This window comes from Lithobates pipiens, unplaced genomic scaffold (genome assembly GCF_037356315.1).
Source record: "Lithobates pipiens isolate NorthernLeopardFrog02 unplaced genomic scaffold, aLitPip1_a1.2 Scaffold_23, whole genome shotgun sequence".
Classification (NCBI taxonomy): Eukaryota; Metazoa; Chordata; class Amphibia; order Anura; family Ranidae; genus Lithobates; species Lithobates pipiens.
The window spans coordinates 111,358,474-111,382,788 of NW_027507785.1; the positions used below are offsets into that span (position 1 = coordinate 111,358,474).

Genomic DNA, 24,315 nt, shown 5'->3' on the forward strand with positions numbered 1-24,315 from the left:
TCAGTGCTTAGTTAATTGCTGGCTGTGTGAATGGCCATGGGTAACTGTGGTCACCAACAACTTGTCATTGAAGTGTATAGGCTCGGCGGCTACAACCTGTCAATAACAGCAGCAGAAATCAGTAGATTCAAGCACCTGCAATTCACACTGAGGCAAAATGCCTTTGCAAATGTAGCTTTATGCTTGTTTTGTGCCATTATGAATTGTATATCACAAAGAGTACATTAATCAGTAATTATTTATTCAATATGAAAAAAATGATTACACAATTATTCCTTAAAAACAATGAAGAAGAGGGAGAATATAAATTTCCTAATTTCCGATGTAGAAGATATCGCGTACAATATAGTCTTCATGAGTGCCATCGATCAGCCCTTGTGCGTTGGAGTGTACAAACCAGCAAGGGACCTTTTTGCCATTCCTGTAATCACTCTCATAATCTTTTTGTAAACCCCTAAAATATTAAAGTAATGCATAAGCTTATACATCTGCTACAATCATATAGAACAGCATTTATGCATGATAAGATATGTAATTCATTGTGCTGGTTTATTTTAACAAGCATTAACAACTGCTGGGAGACAGCCAAGTTCCTATAGTGTGGGCAACTATATAATAAAGTATTTATGTGATATGACAGCAAAATTCTCCATTGCTGCTCAGCAGATGCTGTCAAGGTTACTCCATGTGGAGAATTCAGTACTGGTTGTAACATAGATCTGTAAAGTCACAGTTTTTTTTTTAGTTATTTGAGTCTTTCCAAGTTTTATTCCGTGTTGATCCCTGATGAAGGGGGAGGGATGTTGCTCCTGAAATGTGTTGGCTGCTTTTATATGACTTTTTTTTTCAACAATTAAAAAGATCTTGGCCTCTTTTATTTGGTTTTGGTCTGGTGCTCCTTTCTGCATTTCTATGGTTTAACCTCCCTGGCGCATAGGCGTCCGCAGCAGGGGGCAAGGGGGGTCAAGTGCCCCCCCTGGAATCCCCAAGGTGTTGCCGCCATGCTGCATTTTTTTTTACTGAGTCCGCCGGCGGCTGCATCCTCTGCTCTCTCCTCTGGATCACAGAGCGGGCTGCCTCTGTGTTCGGCGGCCGCTCTGTAACATGGCCCCAGACCTGCTTGTGTGATAGTAGAGAGAATCAACATTCCGCCTATCACACGTGCCGATCTGGGGGGGGGGGGGGGGGCATGTTACAGAGCGACCGCCGCAGTACACAGCCAGCCAGCACTTTTATCCATAGGAGGAGATGCTGCAGGTACAGCCCGCCCTGTGTGCCACAGTGCCTGGCTAGGAGGATGGGGGGGGGGGGGCTGCAGGGGGTCTCCTATCCAACTTATTTTACTGTCCCCAGTTCACCTTGTGCTCCCTGCCCCCCCCAGTGCTCTCCCTAACCACACTCTCCTGCCCCTCCCAGTGCTCTCCTCCACCACACTCTCCTGCCCCCCCCAGTGCTCTCCTCCACCACACTCTCCTGCCCCCCCAGTGCTCTCCTCCACCACACTCTCCTGCCCCCCCCAGTGCTCTCCTCCACCACACTCTCCTGCCCCCCACCCAGTGCTCTCCTCCACCACACTCTCCTGCCCCCCCCCCCCCAGTGCTCTCCTCCACCACACTCTCCTGCCCCCCCAGTGCTCTCCTCCACCACCACACTCTCCTGCCCCCCCAGTGCTCTCCTCCACCACACTCTCCTGCCCCCCCAGTGCTCTCCTCCACCACCACACTCTCCTGCCCCCCCAGTGCTCTCCTCCACCACCACACTCTCCTGCCCACCCCAGTGCTCTCTTCCACCACCACACTCTCCTGCCCCCCCCCCCAGTGCTCTCCTCCACCACCACACTCTCCTGCCCCCTCTCCCAGTGCTCTCTTCCACCACCACACTCTCCTGCCCCCTCTCCCAGTGCTCTCTTCCACCACCACACTCTCCTGCCCCCCCCAGTGCTCTCCTCTACCACCACACTCTCCTGCCCCCCCCAGTGCTCTCCTCCACCACCACACTCTCCTGCCCCCCAGTGCTCTCCTCCACCACCACACTCTCCTGCCCCCCCAGTTCTCTCCTCCCCTGTTCTTGCTGCCCCCCCTGCTCTCCCCCTCCTTCTCTAGCCACCATCCCAGTGCTCTCCACTCCCCCCGTTCACCCCCCCAGTGCCCCCTCCCACAGTGCTCTCCACTCCCCCCTGTGCTCTCCCCCTTGTCCCCCCCAGTACTCTCCTCCACCACACTCTCCTGCCCCCCCCAGTTTTCTCCTCCCCTGTTCTTGCTGCCCCCCCCCTGCTCTCCAGCTCTCCCCATCCTTCTCTAGCCACCATCCCAGTGCTCTCCAACCCTGTCCTCCCCCCCCAGTGCTCTCCCCCCCTGTTCCCCCCAGTGCTCTCCACTCCGCCCAGTGCTCCCCCCGTTCCACCCCCCCCCACAGTGCTCTCCACTCCACCCAGTCCTCTCACCTCCGTGCTCTCCCCAGTGCTCTTCCCCCCCCAGTGCTCTCCCCCTGTTCTTTCCCCCCCAGTGCTCTCCACCCCGTGCTCTCCACTCCCCCCAGTGATCCCCCCCCCAGTGCTCTTCAGCCCTCCATTCTCCCCACCCCTGTTCTTTCTGCCCCCCCTGGTGTTCTCCAGCCCCCCCAGTGCTCTCTACCCTCCGTGCTTTCCACCCCTGTTCTTTTTGGCTCCCCCCAGCACTCTCCACTCCCCACCCCTGTACTCACCACTCCCCCTGCATTTTGCCCCCACCCATGTGCTCTCCAACCCTACCGATGCTCTCCACCCCCCATAGTGCTCTCCAGTCCCCCGTGCTTTCCACCCCTGTTCTTTCTGGCCCCCACTGGTGCTCTCAAGCTCCCCCATTGCTCTCCACTCCCCCCTGCTCTTTGTACCCCCCCAGTACTCTCCAGCCCCCGTTCTCTCCACACCTGTTCCCCCCCCCTCCGTGCTCTTCACCACCCCACACTCTTAGCCCCCCCCCCAGTGCTCTCAGCCTACCGTGCTCTCTACCCCTGTTCTTATTGCCCCCCAGTGCTCTCAAGTTCCCCCCAGCACTCTCTGCTCCCCACCCCTGTGATCTCCACTCCCCCTCGCTCTTTGCCCCCACCCATGTGTTCTCCAACCCCGCCAGTACTCTGTATGATGTAAGGGGGGGGGGGGTGAATACGATAATGTAAGGGGCACTGATATAAAGGGTTTCCTCCTTATATTAGTAACCCACCCCCCTTACCTTTGAGTATTCTTTCTGCAGAAGGTGCCCCCCCCCCCCCCCCCACGTTCTGAGTTCCTGGGGTCCCTCTTGATGATTGATCACTTACCACTATTAACTGGTAAAATGTATGGTTTTCCCTTTCATGAACAAGAAAATAATGACATTATGCTGTTGGGCTGGTATAATAATGCTGTGAGGCTGGTATGAAATTTTTTCCACGGCTGTTTTTTGAAAGCATGGGCGTCCGCAAGGTTACTGCGTACTGCGTACCATGCCCATATAGCCTAGAGAATGTACATCTTTTTACATTGCAATACATCTGTTGTTGCCATATTTTTATCTTTATGAAAACAGTCTATACAGTGACAGTATGAGATCAAAATATGGCCACAACAGATGTATTGCAATGTAAAAAGATGTACATTCTCTAGGCTATATGGGCATGGAACACAGCCGCCAGAGTAACTTCCAATACAAAGTGAAGATGAATTATCTGTTATATAACACATATGTATTACCAGTGGAAAGATTTTCATGAGATTGTCGAAAAGGGGCGGAGCATGAGTGGCCTTAAAATGATGCCCCCCCTTGGAAAAAGTTCTGCGGACGCCCATGCCCTGGCGGTATGATTAGCTCTGGTTTTAGGTGCTGAAAGCGGTACCATTATTTTGCATGGAAATTTGGCGTTTTATATTGTAGTCCTGTAATTCTTAGGAATAATTATCTTAAATCTGTTCAAACCAGAGTCTAGCAGACATCCCGGGTATAATAAAGTTTTTAATATAATAAAGAATAATAAAAATTATTCAATAATGTAATCAAATCGTAAAACACTGAAAAAGGGAAACTTTCTGGTTGCTATGGACAATCTACAAATTCCAGGCAGAAAAAAAAAAACAGTATTTATAATTTAAAAGTGCATGCAGGTCACTAAGACAAAGGGGGTGTGTAATTTTTTTTATACAGTACTGTAATCTTACAGATTACAGTACTGTGTGTGTTTTGTGTCTTTTTACTTTTTTGAATTTGGCGCCGATCTCCGCTCCCGTGTGCCGTAACGTCGCAGGGAACGGAGATCGGCGGCATTCGGGCACTGTGTGAATCAAGCGGAGGACAGCTCGATCACACAGCGCGGGGGACATCGCTGGATCCAGGGGACAAGGTAAGTAGCTCTCCCTGTGTCCTGTCTCCCAAACCGAGCCAGACTCGGGATCACCGCTAGGGAGGTTTACTTACTGTCGGCTGCCCATGGAGGGAAGCCTTGATGTGTGGGAGCCACCTTGCCAGAGCTATTTGAAGTCTTTTTTCTTCTGACTACACATGCATGTCTAAAAGTTCCCAGCACCTCCGAGTGTGTTGATTTGAAATAAAATAGTTGAATGCAAAAAGACAATGCAGCTGAATCATTCATTCCTCTGGCTTGGTGATATCATTGATAGTTTTATGAAAAGCTGATTTTTGAAAGAGAAAAATAAAATTCAATTTCTGCAGTTATAGTGACACTAAACAAAATCCTTATTCTCCAAAAATAATCCATACACATCAATTACTTAATGGTATTATCTATTTTTCACTAAATTGTTCTTACTGAGTTTTTCTACCGCTACGTAATGTCCTCTATGAACTCCTGAACCTCTCGTTTTTTTAGTTGCAATCATGTGCACTGCTATATTCACCCTACAAATCCCATAGTCCATAGTTCCTAGTCCCCCTCAGGAGAAAATAGAAGGGGGTGGCTGCCAGTGGCGGATAGTGTTTTTTTTTTTTGGGGGGGAAGGCTCTCGCTGTCTGCCGGTCAGGTCGACAACTACCCCATCTAGGCGGCGGGCGACAGGCAGCGGCTCCGGTGTCTTCTCCTCTATCACGGCGACTTCTGCCAAGAGGCTTCCGCCAAGCAGCTCCCCCCCTCCTCCTAGGCGTCCAATAGGATCGCCTGTCCTTTCAGCCAATCAGATGGCGGGTCTCAAGACCCGCTTCCTGATTGGCTGGGAGGAGGATCAGTGTTACAATAGTGAATATTTATTTGCTATTGTAAACCACATGGGCGGGCTTGGTTCGCATTCTCTGCGCCCTGAGCCCACCCTATTTTGAAGCCTATTAGAGACTCTGGCTCTAATCAGGTGCTTCAAAACCCCCCCCCCCCCCCCTCCATTGGAATCCATGCATCTGGCGTCCTGCAATGGGCCGGACGTATTGATGGGGTGGGGCAGCGCCTGTGCGCCCGTGCACCCTTAATGGATTGGCCACAAAGCCACTTTCTAACAGGAAGTCAGATCACAGTAGCTAAAAAAAAATGGAATTTGGAGAAGACTAAGTAACTGAAGATACTGTACTTTTTCTGAGTTAATACATTCTTGAATCAAATTTGTTTTAAACCAGTGTTTAGTGTGACTTTTAGCTACATGTACAGGCCATTTGTACATTGGATTTTAGCTACTATTCATAAATCCATTGGTCTTTTTGTGTTATTTACAAGTTTTTCTAAAAGACATGTGCAGAACGGAAAAATTTGTTTTGTTTCGGATAGATTTGTTATGTTACTAATTTAGTTTTGTTATGGAATTTGTTTAGTTTGGTTTCAGAATGCGTTAAATTTCATTTCATTTTCGTAAAAAATTTGTTTCAGGAAGCTTCTCGGCCCGCTGCTTAACAACCAGCTATTCTTCACACAAGATTCAAATCGGTAGATATGAATTCTAATCGTTCTGAAAAATTGTAATTAATTAGAAAATTAATTAACAAAACTAATTGGTCCCTGGATCCTGCAGCTTTTTATAGATATCCTCCCGTTGTTCCCCCTCAACTCTGTTCCCTCCAAGGTAGCGCTGAGGAGAAGCTCTGTGTAAGCTCTAAGGCCTCATTCACTGATCCATACACCCACACTAAGGGCTGTCTTCACCTGTGTGGAATGCAGAGGTGCTCCATGCAGATGTGTGCAGGCAGCCTGTTCAAATGAATGACATGTGGGGAGTTGCATGGACCTCCCTGGATTTTCAAGCCATCCCTGACTATATTATCACACCGAGCCAATGCAGGGATCAGATCACCGTTTGTCTTCGATCTGATCCATGCATCCGTGAACACTTGCGTAGGTGAAGATGGCCATTTTCATAGGTGTATGGATCCGTATGCCCATATGAATGAGACCTAAGTCATAATTTGGAACTTACATGGGGCTAAGGTCTCTTGCCCCACCCCCATCACGCAACAGCTAAATACGAAGAACCAGCATTGACATCTAAAATGAAAAAGAAGGGCAATTTGTTCCCCTGGTGTGTTGCTAGATAAATATATAATATCCATATTGAGTTAAACTATTTGATTGCGACAAAGCCAAGAATAGAATTTACAGACCAACAGTCTTGCTTACTACAGAGAAATAAAAGTATTAACTCAGTAGTGTCTGGAATGGAGCTGTTGCTTGGAGTCCCACATTTGGAAGTGACATTACTACTGCTGTGACTTTGAGGGGATTTACTAAGACCGGTGCAGTCAGAATCTGGTGCAGCTGTTAATGGTAGCCAACGAGCTCTTAACTTTACCTTGTTTAATTAAGATTTGACAATAAAACCTGCAAGCTGATTGCAGGGGCGTACTTAGAGCATTTGGCACCCAGGGCAGATCCAATATCTGGCGCCCCCCCCACTTTAAAATGTAAAAACACCCCACTGTGCACCCCGCATACCTCTGTATCTCTTTATCACTAATTTGTACCCCCTCTCCATAACTGGACCCCTTTACATTACACAGTCCCCCTGCAGCTCTGGACCCCTTCACATTACACAGCACCCTGGGCCTCTTTACATTACACAACCCCCTGCACCTCTGGACCCCTTTACATTACACAAACCCTGCACTTCTGGACCCCTTTACATTACACAACCCTCTGCACATCTGGACCCCTTTACATCACAGAACCCCCTGCACCTCTGGACCCCTTTACACTACACAGCACCCTGAACCTCTGGACCCCTGTAAATCACACAGCACCCTGCACCTCTGGACCCCTTTACATCACACAGCACCCTGCACCTCCTGACCCCTTTACATCACAAAGCACCTTGCACCTCCTGACCCCTTTACATCACAAAGCACCCTGCACCCCTTGACCCCTTTACATTACACAGCCCCCTACACCTCTGGACCCCTTTACATTACACAAGCCACCCCCCACCCCGCAGCTCTGGACCCCTGCACATTACACAACCATCCCCCCTCCCAGCTCTGGATCCCTGCATGTTTCACAGCTGTCCCTTCCTACTTTACTCACGCAGAGGGGAAGACACAGCAGTGCTGAACAGAGGGCAGGAACTGCCGGAGTAACTTTTTCATATTAAAAATGCTAATGATTGGTTGCTAGGACCACCTAGCAACCAATCACCTGGCTAGTTAACTTAGCATTTCCCATCTTCTATTCAGCACTGGCTCTCTCTCCCTCCCCTGCTGTACAGGAGAGAGAGACAGTGTTTTCTATACCTCCTGCGTCAATCCAGCGGCGTGTCACTTGGATAGCGGTAAAGTCCGCATCTGGCACGGGCACCCCATCCTGTCACAGCTCACCTCCCCCTGGCCTGGACTCACATCCATCTCCGCTGCACTGCCTGAGTCCGCCACGCTGTCACCACTCACGGGGGAGGAGGAGGGGGCCCGACCTTACACCCCCACCAGGTACGCCACTGGCTGTTTGGTCTCTATGTAGAACTGCACCAGATTTTTGCAATCTCCAGCGTTGGTAAATAATCCCCTTTGTTTTTAATATTTTAACACCAAGACTAAAAAGCGTGCTGTTAAGGGCTTTACGATGGGAGAAAAGGCATCATAACCATCAAAACTGAAGGACTTGCAGGGAAGATGTCTGAAAATGAATCCCTTCTTGGACAGAGTCTGAGATTGCTATTTCTGTAACCTGCATCTGTTATGAGTTAAATATTAATTTGTATTCTTTTTATTGTGTACGTTTTTTCACTGGTAATGTCAAGAGACCTAAATCACATATATAATCAGTTTACTTGGGGTCATTGCAAATTAAAGTTATACTAAAGTCTCCTTTTTTTTTTTTTTTGTAAATAACAGACACCTTATACTTACCTGCTCTGTGCAGTGGTTTTACACAGAGCAGCCCAGATCCTCCTCTTCTCAGGTCCCTTTTTGGTGCTCCTGGTCCCTCCTTCCTTTTGAGAGCCAGGAGGGGAGTTCTGGCAGCCGAGCCACTCCTACAACATCGCTGGATCTAAATATTAGGGGGGCTGCTGCACACTCCTTCTTCCTTTACAACATTAATTTTTAGATGGACCGTGCCAGGCAATTTAACATCTAATGACCTGTACACACGGTCAGACATTCTGACGACAAAATCTGTCGGATTTTTTCTGATGGATTTTGGCCAAAACTTGTCTTGCATATGCACTGTCGCACAAAGTTGTCAGAAAAATCCGATCGTTCAGAACGAGGTGATGTAAAACACATACGATGGGACTATAAAGAGGCCATTAGCCAATAGCTTTCATCTCGTAATTTATTCTGAGCATGCGTGGCACTTTGTGCGTCGGAATTGTCTACACACGATCATAATTTAAACAATCGGATTTTTTTGTCGGAAAATTTTAGATCCAGAACTCAAACTTTGTGTGTCGGAAATTCCAACGGAAAAAGTTCGATGGAGCCCACACGCGAACGGAACTTCCGACAACACAATTCGATTTCACATTTTCTGTTGGAAAGTCTGATCATGTGTACAGGGCATAAGAGTCTAAGCACCTAGCACTACAGTGATGAGATTTCAAGTCAGCAGCTCAAGCACCATAACATTACACCCAGGGAAATAGAGCAGCTAGGAAGCAAAGGAATGATAAGTGGGTAAGGCACAGGACCAATACCTACATCCCAAAATGATAAATGACATAATGGAGATTGTAGGGAATTTAAAGTCATTATTGCTGATGACAAACATCAGAAGCAAGGACTGTCCCAGTGGATAGATGTTCATAGTAGCTATTTTTCACTCTGAGCCATTGTCTTTTTTCCGACACGTTCTTCCTTAAAGCATGGTACACACTATTAGTTATTTTCCTGTCAACCCAGCTTGCTGAACGGAAAAAAAAACAAAAGAGCTTGGGAGGAACCACTGTACTAACTATACAATGTTAGTACAGTGTTCTCCCCCACTGAGTTATTGTGTTCTGACAAGGGGACACCCCCTTCCTCGCCAGAACACACTGGTCAGTGCTCTCAGCCATTGACTGGGGGCGCTGATGGGCAGACCTTTTTCCGATCAGCTGTCTGATATTGCCCGTGTGTACGGCCCTTTATACTCTCTTTTAAAGGAAAAGTTCACCTTTCCTAACATGTTACTGTAGCACCAATCCCCCACCCGCACCCCCTTTGTGACAGCGAGCAGGGGGTTCTTCTCCCCCCGCTCGTTGTCACAATTAAAAAAAGAAATTAAAAAAAAAAGTCATTCATTCACAGGGTTCTGTGAATGTGAAAACTACAAGTACTGACATCCATTGTGGATGTCGGCTTGTAGTTCTCAATGAACTACCAGGGCGCTATTGAGTGGTTTGGTAGTTCCCTGATTCTTCCTGTAAACTGTTCTGTAAAACTGCCTAGCTTACACTGACAGTCTATAGGAGTCCTGCATGGCACCCGTGATCTGCTGTTTGTGAGTGCAATGCTTTCAAGGGTCCTTCAAAAAAAAAAAAAAAAAAAGTAAATGTGCATTTTTTTAACTGCAAAAAAATAAATGTGTACTTATTTTTTAAAAGTGAATATATCCTTTTGAATTCATGATAGGTCAATGAACCAGTTCTTACACCACCCATAATTTCCACATTTTCCAACTCTTCCTACTGCAGAGTTTATACTCAACTGCATCCCATCTATACAAACATCTCTTACCTTGTTACTGTCAGCAGTTTATTCTTCACTTTCATTGTAGCATCTGGTTTATCAGGATTTTTGGTTTCATGGATGTTGGAAATTTCATAATCAATTCCATGGAAAAACTGGCCTAAAAAATAAGAAAATGTGCTCCATGATAAAAGGTAGATAATTTATAGAAGAATAGTATAAATGCCCTTTGTATGTCAGTGGCCATTTTAGGTACACCTATATAGTTTCATACTGATAATACTCAGGTTTGCTTGAAATTGCAAATCATTTGTATACAGAATTTATGTAGTGCCAACGGTTTGCACAGTGCTTTACAATATAAAGATAGGCACTACAGTTACAATGCAATTCAATACAAAAGGCTTAGGAGGAACCTTGCTTGTGAGAGCTTGCAAAAGGATGGGCAAGTGCCACAAGAGGGAATAACTGTGTGAGGATATGTTTCTGGAGAAAGTAACATTTAGTTGTTAAGTAGAGGTGGCACATGCCTCCCGGAAGAGATGGAGAGTAGGAGGTAGACAACAGAATGGGGTAGGGAGTTTCAGAAGTTGGAAAAGACTCGGCAAAAAGTCCTGGAGGCAAGGATGGGAAAATGTGAAGAGGGAAATAAAGAGCAGGAGGTCTTTGGAGGAGTGAACAGGACAATTTTGTGTAATACCTTGGGGTGTAGTTGAGGACACACAGTTGTGAATGACTTCGATTCCAATAAGTTTTGCATGCAATTTGGATGCAGCTGCGATTTTTATCCATGGCCTGGGGTCTCTCTCTCTCTCTCTCTCTCTCTCTCTCTCTCTCTCTCTCTCTCTCTCTCTCTCTCTCCTCTCTCTCCTCTCTCTCCTCTCTCTCCTCTCTCTCCTCTCTCTCCTCTCTCTCCTCTCTCTCCTCTCTCTCCTCTCTCTCCTCTCTCTCCTCTCTCTCCTCTCTCTCTCTCTCTCTCTCCCCCCCCCCCCCCCCCTCAAAAACTCAGCCCAGTCTTCAAAGAAAATGCGATTCCAGTGCATTGTTTTGAACAGCTATGCATTTTCCATGCAGTTTCCGTTCGACTATATGGAGCTCAAAATTGTACAGCATCACTCCAAAGGCATACAGGACCCCTTTTAAAATTGCATTGTGTTCAGATTGCATATGTGTGAACAGCCTCCATAGATGATCATATTATTTCACTTGTCCTGCAATTCCATGCGTTCTGGAACACATCTAACATCGCATCAGTATGAACCAGGCCTAAAATCGCATTGCGTCCGGACTGCATATATGTGAACGGCCTCCATACAAAATTATGAACCAGGGGTAAATGCAGCAGCAGAAATTGAGACACATCACACTAGGAACACTTTCTTGGCCTTTAGTGATTCAATATTAATGATATCAAAAACCATTGTTAATGGTTTGAGTTATATATTCAGAGATTTCCCTTTACACACCATTAATGTAAGAAGTGGTTATTTGGGCAGTTGTGGACTTCCTTTCAGCTTGAACAAGTTTGGCCAGTCCCCTCTGAAATCTCTCATTCAAAAGGTGTTTTTACAAATACAACTTCTAGCCATTGGATGTTTTTGGTTCTTTGTACCATTCTCCGTAAACTCTGAAGATGGTAGTGCATGAAAATCTCAAGAAGAATGCTGAAATACAACTACAATATGTCTAACACCAACAATCATTTCACCTTAAGGGTCCTTTCACATGGGCGATCCGCCCAGCAGACTCCACTTTGCTCAGCAGGGGATCGATCTGCTGATCCCTGCTGAGCAGGCAGATGACAGGTCCGTCTTCACTCACTGTACAGAGACGGACTTGTCGGAGTCCCTCTATGGGGAGATCGGATGAAAACGGACTGCCTGTCCATTTTCATCCGATCCCATCTAATCCGAAAATAGGGTCTCCATCTATCTGGATTTTGCAGACAGGATCAGATCGAATAGCAGCGGGTGTTAGCGGACGTGTCGCAGCTGATATCCGCTGCTCCATAAGGCTGACTGGAGCATCCAATCAGGTCCGCCTGAAAAACAGTTTTTCAGGGGGACATGATCGGAAAGCCCACGTGAAAAGGGGTGAGGTCACACTTGTGTGATGACAGACATCGTATGTGATTCGCACCGCATTGTCTGTGCAATGCGAATTCCACAATACAAAACTGTATGGCTGAAATCGCATTCACATCAAAATGGTGCAGGACACTTATTTAGCGATGCACCGAAATTTCGGCCGCCAAAACATATCGGCCGAAAATGCCCTTTTTGGCAATTTGCTGAAAGAGAAAAACAGCCGATAATGGAGCCGAAAATGGGGCGTGGCCTGGGTGGGGGACGGGGCTCCGCCCCCCGCCCCTGGTGACGCCCATCATGGGGGGTGTATAGCGCAGGAGAGCCACCTCCGCCGCCTGTTTGATCACAGCGCGGGGAACATCAGAGCTTTCATTTTAATAGCTGTGTGTTCCCGGCCGCGCGCCGTCACACACAGCCCCTCCCCCTTGTCCGGGCACTTAGATAGACAGATCATCCGCAGGATTGGACGGATGATCTGTCTATCAAAGTGTCCGGACAAGGGGGAGGGGCTGTGTGTGAAGGCGCGCGGCCGGGAACACACAGCTATTGAAATGAAAGCTGTGATCAAACAGGCGGCGGAGGCGGCTCTCTTCCCTGCACACAGTGCACAGGCTGGCTGCAAAATGGCACACAGGCTGCAATGGGGCACATTGGCTGCAATGGGGCACACTGGCTGCAATGGGGCACACTGGCTGCAATTGGCTGCAATGGGGCACACTAGCTGCAATTGGGCACACTGGCTGCAATTGGGCACACTGGCTGCAATTGGCTGCAATGGGGCACACTGGCTGCAATTGGGCACACTGGCTGCAATGGGGCACACTGGCTGCAATTGGCTGCAATGGGGCACACTGGCTGCAATTGGCTGCAATGGGGCACACTGGCTGCAATTGGCTGCAATGGGGCACACTAGCTGCAATGGGGCACACTAGCTGCAATTGGCTGCAATTGGGCACACTGGCTGCAATTGGGCAAACTGGCTGCAATGGGGCACACTGGCTGCAATTGGCTGCAATGGGGCACACTGGTTGCAATTGGCTGCAATGGGGCACACTGGCTGCAATGGGGCACACTGGCTGCAATGGGGGATGCCTCCTGTACCACGTCTTCTGTCTCTGACCATCTGTCAGCCCCATCTGCCTCCAGTGCCATCTGCCTCCAGTACCATTTGTCAGTGCCACGTGTCGTCAGTGCCACGTGGGGTCACTTTGTGGGCATTTCCATTGTCCTGGTGCTCCAGAGCCTTCAAAACTGTAATAGGTGGTTGAGAAATAAGATGTGTAATTTATGCTCCTAGAACGCCTGATGATGCTATTTCAATATTGGGCCTCTGTATGTGGCCAGGCTGTGTAAAAGTCTCACACATTTGGTATCGTTATACTCAGGAGGAGTAGTAGAACGTATTTTGGGGTGTCATTTTTGCTATGTACATGCTATGTGTTGGAAATATCTTATAAATGGACAACTTTGCGTAAAAAAAATGCGTTTTCATTTTGTTTTCCACATTTTCCCCAAACTTCTGGAAAAAAAATGAACCATTCAAACGACTCAATATGCCTCATAGATTATACGTTGGGGTGTTAGCTTTCCAAAATGGGGTCACTTTGTGGGCATTTCCATTGTTCTGGTGCTCCAGGGCCTTCAAAACTGTAATAGGTGGTTGAGAAATGAAATGTGTAATTTATGCTCCTAGAACGCCTGATGGTGCTATTTCAATATTGGGCCTCTGTATGTGGCCCGGCTGTGTAAAAGTCTCACACATTTGGTATCGTAATACTCAGAAGGAGTAGCAGAACGTATTTTGGGGTGTCATTTGTGGTATACACATGCCATGTGAGAGAAATAACCTATTACATTGAAAATTTGGTGAGGAAAAAAAAAAAAAAAATCTTCATTTTGCAAAGAATTGTGGGAAAAAGATGACAACATCAAAAACCTCACCATGCATCTTAGTAAATACCTTGGAATGTCTACTTTCCAAAAAGGGGTCATTTGGGGGGTATTTGTACTTTCCTGACTTGTTCGGATCGCAAGAAATGAGATAGGCAACCAGTACATCAGGTGTGATCAATTTTTTATGATTCGCACCACAGCTTGTAGACTCTCTAACTTTCACAAAGACCAAATAATATCCACTAATTTGGGTTATTTTTACCAAAGATATGTAGCAGTATAAATTGTGGCCAAAATGTATGAAAAAAAAATCATAATTTGCAAAATTTTATCACAGAAACAAAGAAATATGCGTTTTTTTTCCAAATTTTCGGTCTTTTTTCATTTATAGCGCAAAAAATAAAAACCCCAGAAAGCTCTATTTGTGGGAAAAAAAGGACACAAAATTAATTTGGGTACAGTGTTGCATGACTGAGTAATTGTCATTCAATGTGTGAGAGCACCAAAAGCTGAAAATTGGTCTGGTCAGGAAGGGTGTTTAAGTGCCCAGTAAGCAAGTGGTTAACATGACCAGGTTTGCATAGGTTATTGGATGTATATATAAAAAATTGCTATGCCAATGTCCCAATCATTTGCACAGCCAGCTCATGAATAATCCCCCAAATATGTGCGTAATATATGTTTACTTTCTATGATCATCAGCTTCATCTAGTGGCCAAAATTATATTTTTCCGATTGTGGTATTTCAGGAAAATACAGCATTATGGTCACTAGATGAAGCAGATGATCATAGAAAGTAAATATTTTACATGGTGATTATTTGTGATGGCTGTGTGAATGCATGAGGCTTTAATACAGCAATTTTTATAAAATAAATAGACTCCTATGTATTGAGTTGCAGCCACAATATTCGTTAACTATTAGCATTGAAAAACAAATCTACCTAAATAAATAGCACCTGCAGCAGTGTTTAAAGCCCAACTCCAGGTAAGGTTTTTTTTTAATTGGCCTGGACTTTTTGAAAAAAATACAACTCTAAAGCCGCGTACACACGGGCGGACTGTCTGGCCAACTTAGTCCGCCGAAACACATTTCAGCGGACAGTCCGCTCGTGTGTGGGCTTCAGCAGACTTTTTCAGCGTGCAGTCTGGCGGACTAAGTATTTCGGAATTTCCGTAATACTGTCCGTCGGACTCGCATTTCGGCGGACAATCCGCCGTGTGTATGCCAGTCCGCCGTACTTTTGAAATGAGCGGACTTTTCCCGCCCGGAGAAAAGTCTGCTCATTTCGAGCGGGTATCCAGGTAGGCGGGGCCCGCGAGGGAGACGTCGCTGGCCCCGCCGCCTGGTATGGACTTAAAGGGGAACCCCAACGCCGAAAAAAATCGGCGTGGGGGTCCCCCCCAAGTCCACAACAGACCCTTGTCCGAGCACGCTACCCGGCCAGCCAGGAAAGGGGGGCGAGCGAGCGCCCCCCCCTTCTGAGCCGTACCAGGCCGCGTGCCCTCAACATGGGGGGTGCCTTGGGGAAGGGGGGGCCGCGCGGCCCCCCCACCCCAAAGCACCTTGTCCCCATGTTGATGAGGACAAGGGCCTCTTCCCGACAACCCTGGCCGTTGGTTGTCGGGGTCTGCGGGCGGGGGGCTTATCGGAATCCGGGAGCCCCCTTTAATAAGGGGGCCCCCGGATACCGGCCCCCCACCCTATGTGAATGAGTATGGGGTACAATGTACCCCTACCCATTCACCTGTAAAATAAAAGTACAAAAAAAACACAACACACGAGATAAAATACTTTATTGCACAGCTCCGGGGGTCTTCCGTCTTCGGGGGTCTTCTCGCCGGACTCCTCCGCTATCTTCTTGTAGCTCTTTTGCTAGCGGAGGAGTCCGGCTTTCTTCCTCACCGCCGGCCTCTTCTCCCGACTTCGGGGGTCTTGTCCCCCTCTTCGGTCTTCTGTCGCCGCCGCCGCCGCCTTCCGTTCTTCTTCTTCTTCTTCTTCTCCAGGAGATGTTGCCTCGACGATCTCTCCGGCCGGAATGCCAGGGACGCACTGCGCGGCCACTTATATAGGGACAATGGGGCGGTGTCACATGGCTTTATGTCACATGGGTTGGTCACATGGGTTGATGTCACATGGGGACTATGACATCATAAGGGGGCGGGGTCACCATGTGACACCAACCCATCTGACATAAAACCATGTGACACCGCGGCACCCCCCCATGTTGAGGGCACGTGGCCTGGTACGGTTTAGGAGGGGGGGGGGCGCTCGCTCGCCCCCCTTTCCTGGCCGGCCGGGTAGCGTGCTCGGACAAGGGTCTGTTGTGGACTTGGGGGGACCCCCACGCCGATTTTTTTTCGGCGTTGGGGTTCCCCTTTAAGTCCATACCAGGCGGCGGGGTCAGCGACGTCTCCTTTGCGGGCTCCGCCTACCTGGAGACGCGCTCGAAATGAGCGGACTTTCCTCCGCCTGTGTGGGCAAGTCCGTTCATTTCAAAAGTAGGGCGGATAGTATGGCGGACTTAGTACGCCGTATTAGTCCGCTCAAAAAGTGGTGTGTGTGGTCAAGTCCGTTCATTCGAAAGTATGACGGACTGTCCGTCGGATTGTCTGACGGACTAAGTTGGCCAGACAGTCCGCCCGTGTGTATACGGCTTTACTGAAAAACTCACCTAATCTCCAGGTGTTGCCCTCTGCAGCAAGCCTTCTCACCACTAGGTGGTGCTGCTGTTGTGGGTGGAAAAACAGCATCATTCAACCCACTTACAGTGAAACCTTGGTTTAGGAGTAGGGCGCGGTTAACAAGCGTTTTGAAAGACAAGCAACCTTTTTTTTTTAATTCTGAAAAACTCTTCAGTTTCAGTGCGAGTGTTGTCTCGCAAAACGAGCAGAATTCAAGCTAATGGGCAGTGCAGTAACGCATTTGGCCAGAGGTGGGGGGGCGCCGGGGACACTCGGAACAGTTCCGAGCCATTCGGAAATACTCATTCCCCGAGTGTTTCCGAGCCTTTCCAAGTTCAGCTGAGCTGTGGCTGGGGCCACCCGCTCCATAACATGTTGGTGTTCAGGCCGCACAGCGGGAGGTAAGCGGTGACCGCAGCCTGAACATGGTTAACACAGGCCGCGGCTGCCGCTCGACGCTACTGCTATGCGGCCGTTCCTGTATCTTCTCCGGCGGAACTTTCGGCTGCATGGGCTGAGCTGTGTGTCTCTCTCACACACAGCTCAGCCTCAGTGCCGCGCTGACAGGGGCTCCTCCTCCAGCCAAGGTGTCCGCATGGTGGGGCAAGGGGGAGGGCTGCTGCCAAGACGTTTCCCCCGCTCGTGCCCCCCCTTCTCTTGTCGGCGGCACATGTGAGGAGAAAGCTTCCCTCACCATTGGCCACAACAGAGGGCCAATTAGAGAACTAGAGGGGCATCATGGGAAATGTAGTCCCAGAGATAGGTGGCCCAATTGTTTTCAGCAGGGAGCTGACTACACTCCCCAGAATGCACATTGCTGGGGGGGGGGGGGGGGGCAGAGAGAAAACCTGGAAACAAGCTGAGAAGTGCCTGTAGCAGACTCTGCTGGGGGAACTAATAGCCCCAGCACCACCAGAGAGAGAGCCACACTGCACCGCACTGCCAGAGAGCGCGCCACCCTGTACCGCACCACCAGAGAGCCACGCCGCACCGCACCATCAGAGAGAGCGCCACGCTGCATCGCACCACCAGAGAGAGACGCACTGTACCGCACCACCAGAGAGCCACGCTGCACTGCACCATCAGAAGGAGAGCCACGTTGCACCGCACCACCAGAGAGAGACGCACTGTACTGCACCACCAGAGAGAGAGCCACGCTGCACCGCACCATCAGAGAGAGCCACGCTGCACCGCACCATCAGAGAGAGAGCCACGCTGCACCGCACCATCAGAGAGAGCGCCACGCTGCATCGCACCACCAGAGAGAGACGCACTGTACCGCACCACCAGAGAGCCACGCTGCACTGCACCATCAGAAGGAGAGCCACGTTGCACCGCACCACCAGAGAGAGACGCACTGTACTGCACCACCAGAGAGAGAGCCACACTGCACCACTAGAGAGAGCCACGCTGCACCGCACCACCAGAGAGAGCGCCACGCTGCACCGCACCACCAGAGAGCCGCACTGTACCGCACCGCAAGAGAGAGAGAGGCGCGCTGCACCGCACCGCCAGAGAGAGAGAGGCGCGCTGCACCGCACCGCCAGAGAGAGAGAGAGGCGCGCTGCACCGCCAGAGAGAGAGAGGCGCGCTGCACCGCACCGCCAGAGAGAGAGCCGCGCTGCACCGCACCGCCAGAGAGAGAGCCACGCTGCACCGCCAGAGAGAGAGAGAGCCACGCTGCACCGCCAGAGAGAGAGAGAGCCACGCTGCACCGCCAGAGAGAGAGAGAGCAACGCTGCACCGCCAGAGAGAGAGAGAGAGCCACGCTGCACCGCCAGAGAGAGAGTGAGCCACGCTGCACCGCCAGAGAGTGAGCCACGCTGCACCGCCAGAGAGAGAGAGAGCCACGCTGCACCGCCAGAGAGAGAGCCACGCTGCACCGCCAGAGAGAGAGCCACGCTGCACCGTCAGAGAGAGAGAGCCACGCTGCACCGCCAGAGAGAGAGAGCCACGCTGCACCGCCAGAGAGAGAGAGCCACGCTGCACCGCCAGAGAGCCACGCTGCACCGCCAGAGAGAGCCACGCTGCACCACACCACCAGAGAGCGCCACGCTGCACCACCAGAGAGCTCCACGCTGCACCGCAAGAGAGAGCCACACTGTACCGCACCACCAGAGAGAGAGAGCCGCGCTGCACCGCACCACCAGAGAGAGAGAGAGAGAGCCACGCTGCACCGCACCACCAGAGAGAGAGCCACGCTGCACCGCACCACCAGAGAGCCACACTGCACCGCACCACCAGAGAGCCACGCTGCACCGCACCGCCAGAGAGAGAGCCACGCTGCACCGCACCGCCAGAGAGAGAGCCACGCTGCACCGCACCGCCAGAGAGAGCCGCGCTGCACCGCACTGCCAGAGAGCCACGTTGCACCGCACCGCCAGAGAGAGCCACGCTGCACCGCACCGCCAGAGAGAGCCACGCTGCACCGCACCGCCAGAGAGAGAACCACGCTGCACCGCACCGCCAGAGAGAGAGCCACGCTGCACCGCACCACCAGAGAGAGAGCCACACTGCACCACACCACCAGAGAGAGAGCCATGCTGCACCACACCACCAGAGAGAGAGCCATGCTGCACCACACCACCAGAGAGAGAGCCACGCTGCACCGCACCACCAAAGAGAGAGCCACGCTGCAACGCACCACCAAAGAGAGAGCCACGCTGTACCACACCACCAAAGAGAGAGCCACACTGTACCGCACCACCAAAGAGAGAGCTATGCTGTTCCCGCACCACCAGAGAGAGCCACACTGCAAAGCACCACCAAAGAGAGCCACGCTGTACCGCACCACCAAAAAGAGAGCAGGTCAGTGTCCCTGGGAAGTGTGGGCACAATAGGAGACAGTACTAGCGTTGTATGGCCACAATAGGACTGTGACACTGTAATATAAAGGGGACTGCACTGTAATCATTGCAGTGCCCCTTTACAGTGCAGTTTCCTTTATATCACCGTGTCCCTGCACATTACAGTGTGGAGGACCGACACCAGCCACCCCCGCGAATGTCTACCAAACGTGCCCCCCCCCCCCCCCGGAAAAGTTGGCTGCTCAGTCTAAAATGCCCGGGCCTATTTTTTGCCCCAGTCCGGGTCTGATTACAAGCATTCTCCTGGAACGTATTATGCTTGTGAAAGAATATTATTTATGTCTATATTCTTAAATCTAAGAGGCGTTTCCAGATAAATAGCATTGATAGTCAAACCGACTTATAAGACAGTGTGAGTTTATTTGTCACACAGTTGGCATCATAAATACAATGTAAAAAGTATAAGATTTCAGTTCAGTGTAGGTAAAAATATATGAAATAGAATAGTTATAAAGCTGTAATAAGCTTTTGAAAGCATATGTGTTTTATGGCTGCTATCTTATGTCCATGCTGTCTTGTGTGTCCTACAAGAAGAAAAAGGAAATTACGTTCTTAGCCCTTGTACACACGATCGGAGATTCCGACGGAATGTGTCCGATCGGAGCGTTTTGGCTGATATCCGACTGTGTGTGGTCTGCATCGGACTGTTTCCGTCGGAATATCCGTCGGACCAACTTTTCCAACTTGTCGGAAATATTTTCCGTCAAAATGCTCCGATCGGACATACTCCGATCATGTGTAGAGAATTCCGATCGGACAAAGTGCCACGCATGCTCAGATCAAATTCCTACATCAAAGCTATTGGCTACTAGCCTGAACGTAGTCCCATCGTAACGAAATTACATCATCACGTTCTGAAAGATCAGATTTTCTGACAACTTTGTCCGACCGTGTGTATGCAACAGTTTCGGACAAGATCCGTCGGACAAAATACGACGGATTTGGTTGTTGGAATCTTCGACCGTGTGTACAAGGGCTTAGACTTCTGGCAGAATTCAGCTGTCCCAAGTCATCAGTCTCTGTGTGGATATGTCAGTATCATCTCTCCAGTGTGTGTGTGTGTGTGTGTGTGTGTGTGTGTGTGTGTGTGAGTATGAGTGTGAGTGTGAGTGGGGCAAAAAATAGTGTGAGTGCCCTCCTTCAATCTGGAAACATTGGCTTATATGTTACATGTGAACGTCATAACCTCACAAACTTAGAACCTTGTATGGCACACATTCATTTCTGCTAACTTCCGCAATGTGCGATCCAAAAGTAGATACCAACTCAGAAAGTCATATGGAGCTTGATTGACGAGCTCACATGTAACACTCCATCTATATGTCATATAACAGTGATGGCGAACCTCGGCACCCCAGATGTTTTGGAACTACATTTCCCATGATGCTCAACTACACTGCAGAGTACATGAGTATCATGGGAAATGTAATTCCAAAACATCTGGGGTGCCAATGTTCGCCATCACTGTCATATAACCTACATTTACATAATATGAACACATATTAGCAACTTTACATTAAGTAACTATATACTTATATGTATTAACATGACCAAGACTACTCTAAACTTATTTTAACAAGATATAATCCACAATGTAGCATTGCTTTAGCTACTTAGACACATGTCTATTTTTGTCTTCTCATGACATTCTGTACCAAGATACCATATATGTCATACTCAAATTGACTACATCAGAAACGTATTACTAATTCAGCTTTAGATGAGGATATGTTTCACTGAACACTTGATCAAGGTCATTCACACATACTATTTATTATGATTAATCATAAAACCAAATATGTTTTGCAAGCTTGCCATAAATATATTATAATACCTATAAGTGCCGAATTATGAATTTGGTATAATATTCTAACAGTTTGTAATCCAAGGTTCCACTGTACTGTGAGCCCTGGACTGTGGGTACATCATTCAGTCGCCCTGAGCTCACAGAAGAATGCTGCAGATAGAGGTGCCATATCATTATGGGGATTGATTCATTAAATTGGAATTATGCACAATAAATGATACATATAGCAAACTCATTGGAAAGTTGTTCACTTTAAGGTCACTGCAGAAGACATGTGGACACACTTTGCAACAGGAAGAAAAGAGGCTGAGCTATTGCATGTGGAAAGGGATCTTTATAGCTTTGAAAATGTGGAATACGCATCCATAGCAGTTAGATCCAGCTGACACACTGAGGGAGATTTACTAAAACTGGAGCACTTATGCCGTGTACACACAGCCAAACTTTTCAACAGCAAAGGTCAGACGGAATGAATCAGTCGGACAATTTGACCATGTGTGGGCTTCATCGGACCTTTGCTGTCGTAAAATCAGATGGACTTTAGATTTAGAACACATTTCAAATCTTTCCGATGAACTTGAGTCCGGTTAAAAAATCTGTCTGTATGCTAGTTCAACAGATGAAAACCAACGCTAGGGTGGCTATTGGCTATGAACTTCCTTATTCTAGTCCGGTTATACGTCATCACATTTGAATCCGTTGGACTTTGGTGTGATTGTGTGTGGCCAAGTCCGTTCATTTGGAAAGTCCGTCGGAAGTCCGCCGAAAGTCCGTCGGGAAGACCATCGGACCTAGTCTGCCAGAAAGTCCGGTCGTGTGTACACGGCATTAGAATCTAGTACAGCTCTGCATGATAGTGAACCAGCTTCTGACTTCAGCTTGTTCAATTAGACTTTGGCAATAAATCCTGGAAGCTGATTGGTTTCTATGCAGAGCTGCACCAGATTTTGCAAAAAAAGTATGCTTAAAAAATTGTTGGGTGTATTCTATCCAAAACGGCTAAATGAGGGGACTATCTTATCGTAGTCTCATCTTTTCTAACAGCAAATGTTCACTATTTGTTAGTCATCTCTGTATCTGTTTTTGTATGAAATGGAAGCCAGTTACTATCCACCTGGGATCATCTTTTGTCCACACAGTATACTAAAGCATACACTCATACAAGTGATGTGTTTGCCTGCATAGGAATTCAAAGGTGCATTCCATTATAGACAGTCCTTTTCATGACAATTGGCACGCAGCAGCTACACGGACACAGCTGCTGCTCTCAATTTGACAGCTGCGCAAGTGTGTGGCCCCGAAGAACACTGTCTGCATTTGGGACTGTGCACCCGCATATCTTTCAGATTGGGAGCTGCAGTTGTGACCGCGCATCTGCTGTATTTCAATTGACCTGAATAGGACTGCCTGCCAAGGGATGCATGGAACACCTGTGCTTCTTTATGTGGGCAAATACAGCCCTCGCACAATTGTACGCTGTAGTATACGCATGTAAGGGAAGCCTATAATCTGATCATATGTAGTTCTAAGGCACACACAGTGCTGAACAAGATAAATCAATAGATTACCTCATCTATGCTAAGAAGTGTGCATGGAGGAATCTCCCCTGCTGGTTTTTGCGTTCTGACAGCCAGCACCTGTGGCTGTCATAATACCTGAACAGTGAATGCATCTGACTTTTTGGCAAAGATTTTTTTCACCAGGGTCCCTCAGATTAAAATCATTTAGCCGGGTGGGGCCGACAGGGCTATTCATGGCTCAAAGTCAAGCTGTATATTGCCAGCATTGGTATCAAGTCCATAACTGAAGACTTCTGCTAATAGTGAGTTCTCAGTATTGCAGCCAATAATCCAATCATCCTGTTGGAAGTGAATAAGAAGTAACGTTATATATCTAAAGTTCTACACATTTGTTGGTACAGCCGAACTCAGCCATATTGATGTTTGCATGACACATGTTTAGAATGTGTAGAGGAATGTGGCAGAATCTGCATAGCAAAGGAGTTATCTTCAGCCCACCTGGTGTACACAAAGCTTCAAAGAGATTGATGACGAAGACGGCCCAGGGCACATCAGATGCATACTGGCCACAAAAGCCAAGTATGGCAGGGCAGTCAGTAATATTAGGAGGGCTGTCATGTGAACACTGATTGGTCCAAACCAAATGGGACTGGCAGTAGGGTGTGGTATGGCTGAGGTATGTTTAACAAAAAGGATTGCAACCATGAGGTGGCCCTCTTTATTCCATCATGAGGTGGCCCTCTTTATTCCATCAGGAGACCCAGTCATGAGGATCGATAAGTATAAGGCTTATATTGCACTGTGATTGTATGCTATGTATTATTGTAACTTCTACTGATACTTGATGCACGTTTTCTTATTTCCTTGGGAAATAAATGAGATTTAATTGACCTTAGACCGTGTATTGATTTCATAGCCAAGGGTGGTAGCATTGTGGTATTAACAATAACATGTGCTTGGCGTAATAGATTGATAGATTAGCTAAACTATAGGGACTAGCAAAGGAATACATAACTGATAATAGTAGTACTAGACTGAATTGATCAGTTACTTCATTTGGCACCCCAGAAGGCGTATAAAACGTATTTTTACACAGAACCCACAAAAATCTAAGGTATTTTTGTTTGAGTCCCTGTAAGCACAGATGCTCAGACACCCAGAACTGAAAGTCATCTCTAGTGTGGACAAGATTGGCGCTGGCTCGCGAATTCTGAAACCACGCTTGGATGAGCAGGAAAATTCTGTGAGATATTTCACTGGTATAAACGCACGCGTAAAACCTGGTGAGAACTGTGACTGATATATATATATATATATATGTACGTATTGTTGTGTTTGCAAACTTGTAACCAGAGGGCAAATTGGCGCACTGGCGAGATAAGGGACTGATCATCCCTGGTTATGTGATATAACCGCT

The 24,315-nt window shown here is 48.3% G+C and overlaps 1 protein-coding gene across 1 annotated transcript in view; it reads right to left on the minus strand.

Moving 5' to 3' along the window:
• Positions 1-220: 220 nt before the first annotated feature.
• Positions 221-24,315, minus strand: part of LOC143927810 (inter-alpha-trypsin inhibitor heavy chain H3-like) — a 208,280-nt gene continuing 184,185 nt past the window's right edge. The window contains exons 22-23 of the mRNA XM_077452192.1: positions 10,089-10,200; positions 221-454 (exon numbers count right to left, since the gene is read on the minus strand). Of these exons, the coding sequence (XP_077308318.1) occupies positions 313-454; positions 10,089-10,200 (254 nt within the window). The 3' untranslated portion in view covers positions 221-312. The remainder of the gene's footprint in view (positions 455-10,088; positions 10,201-24,315) is intronic.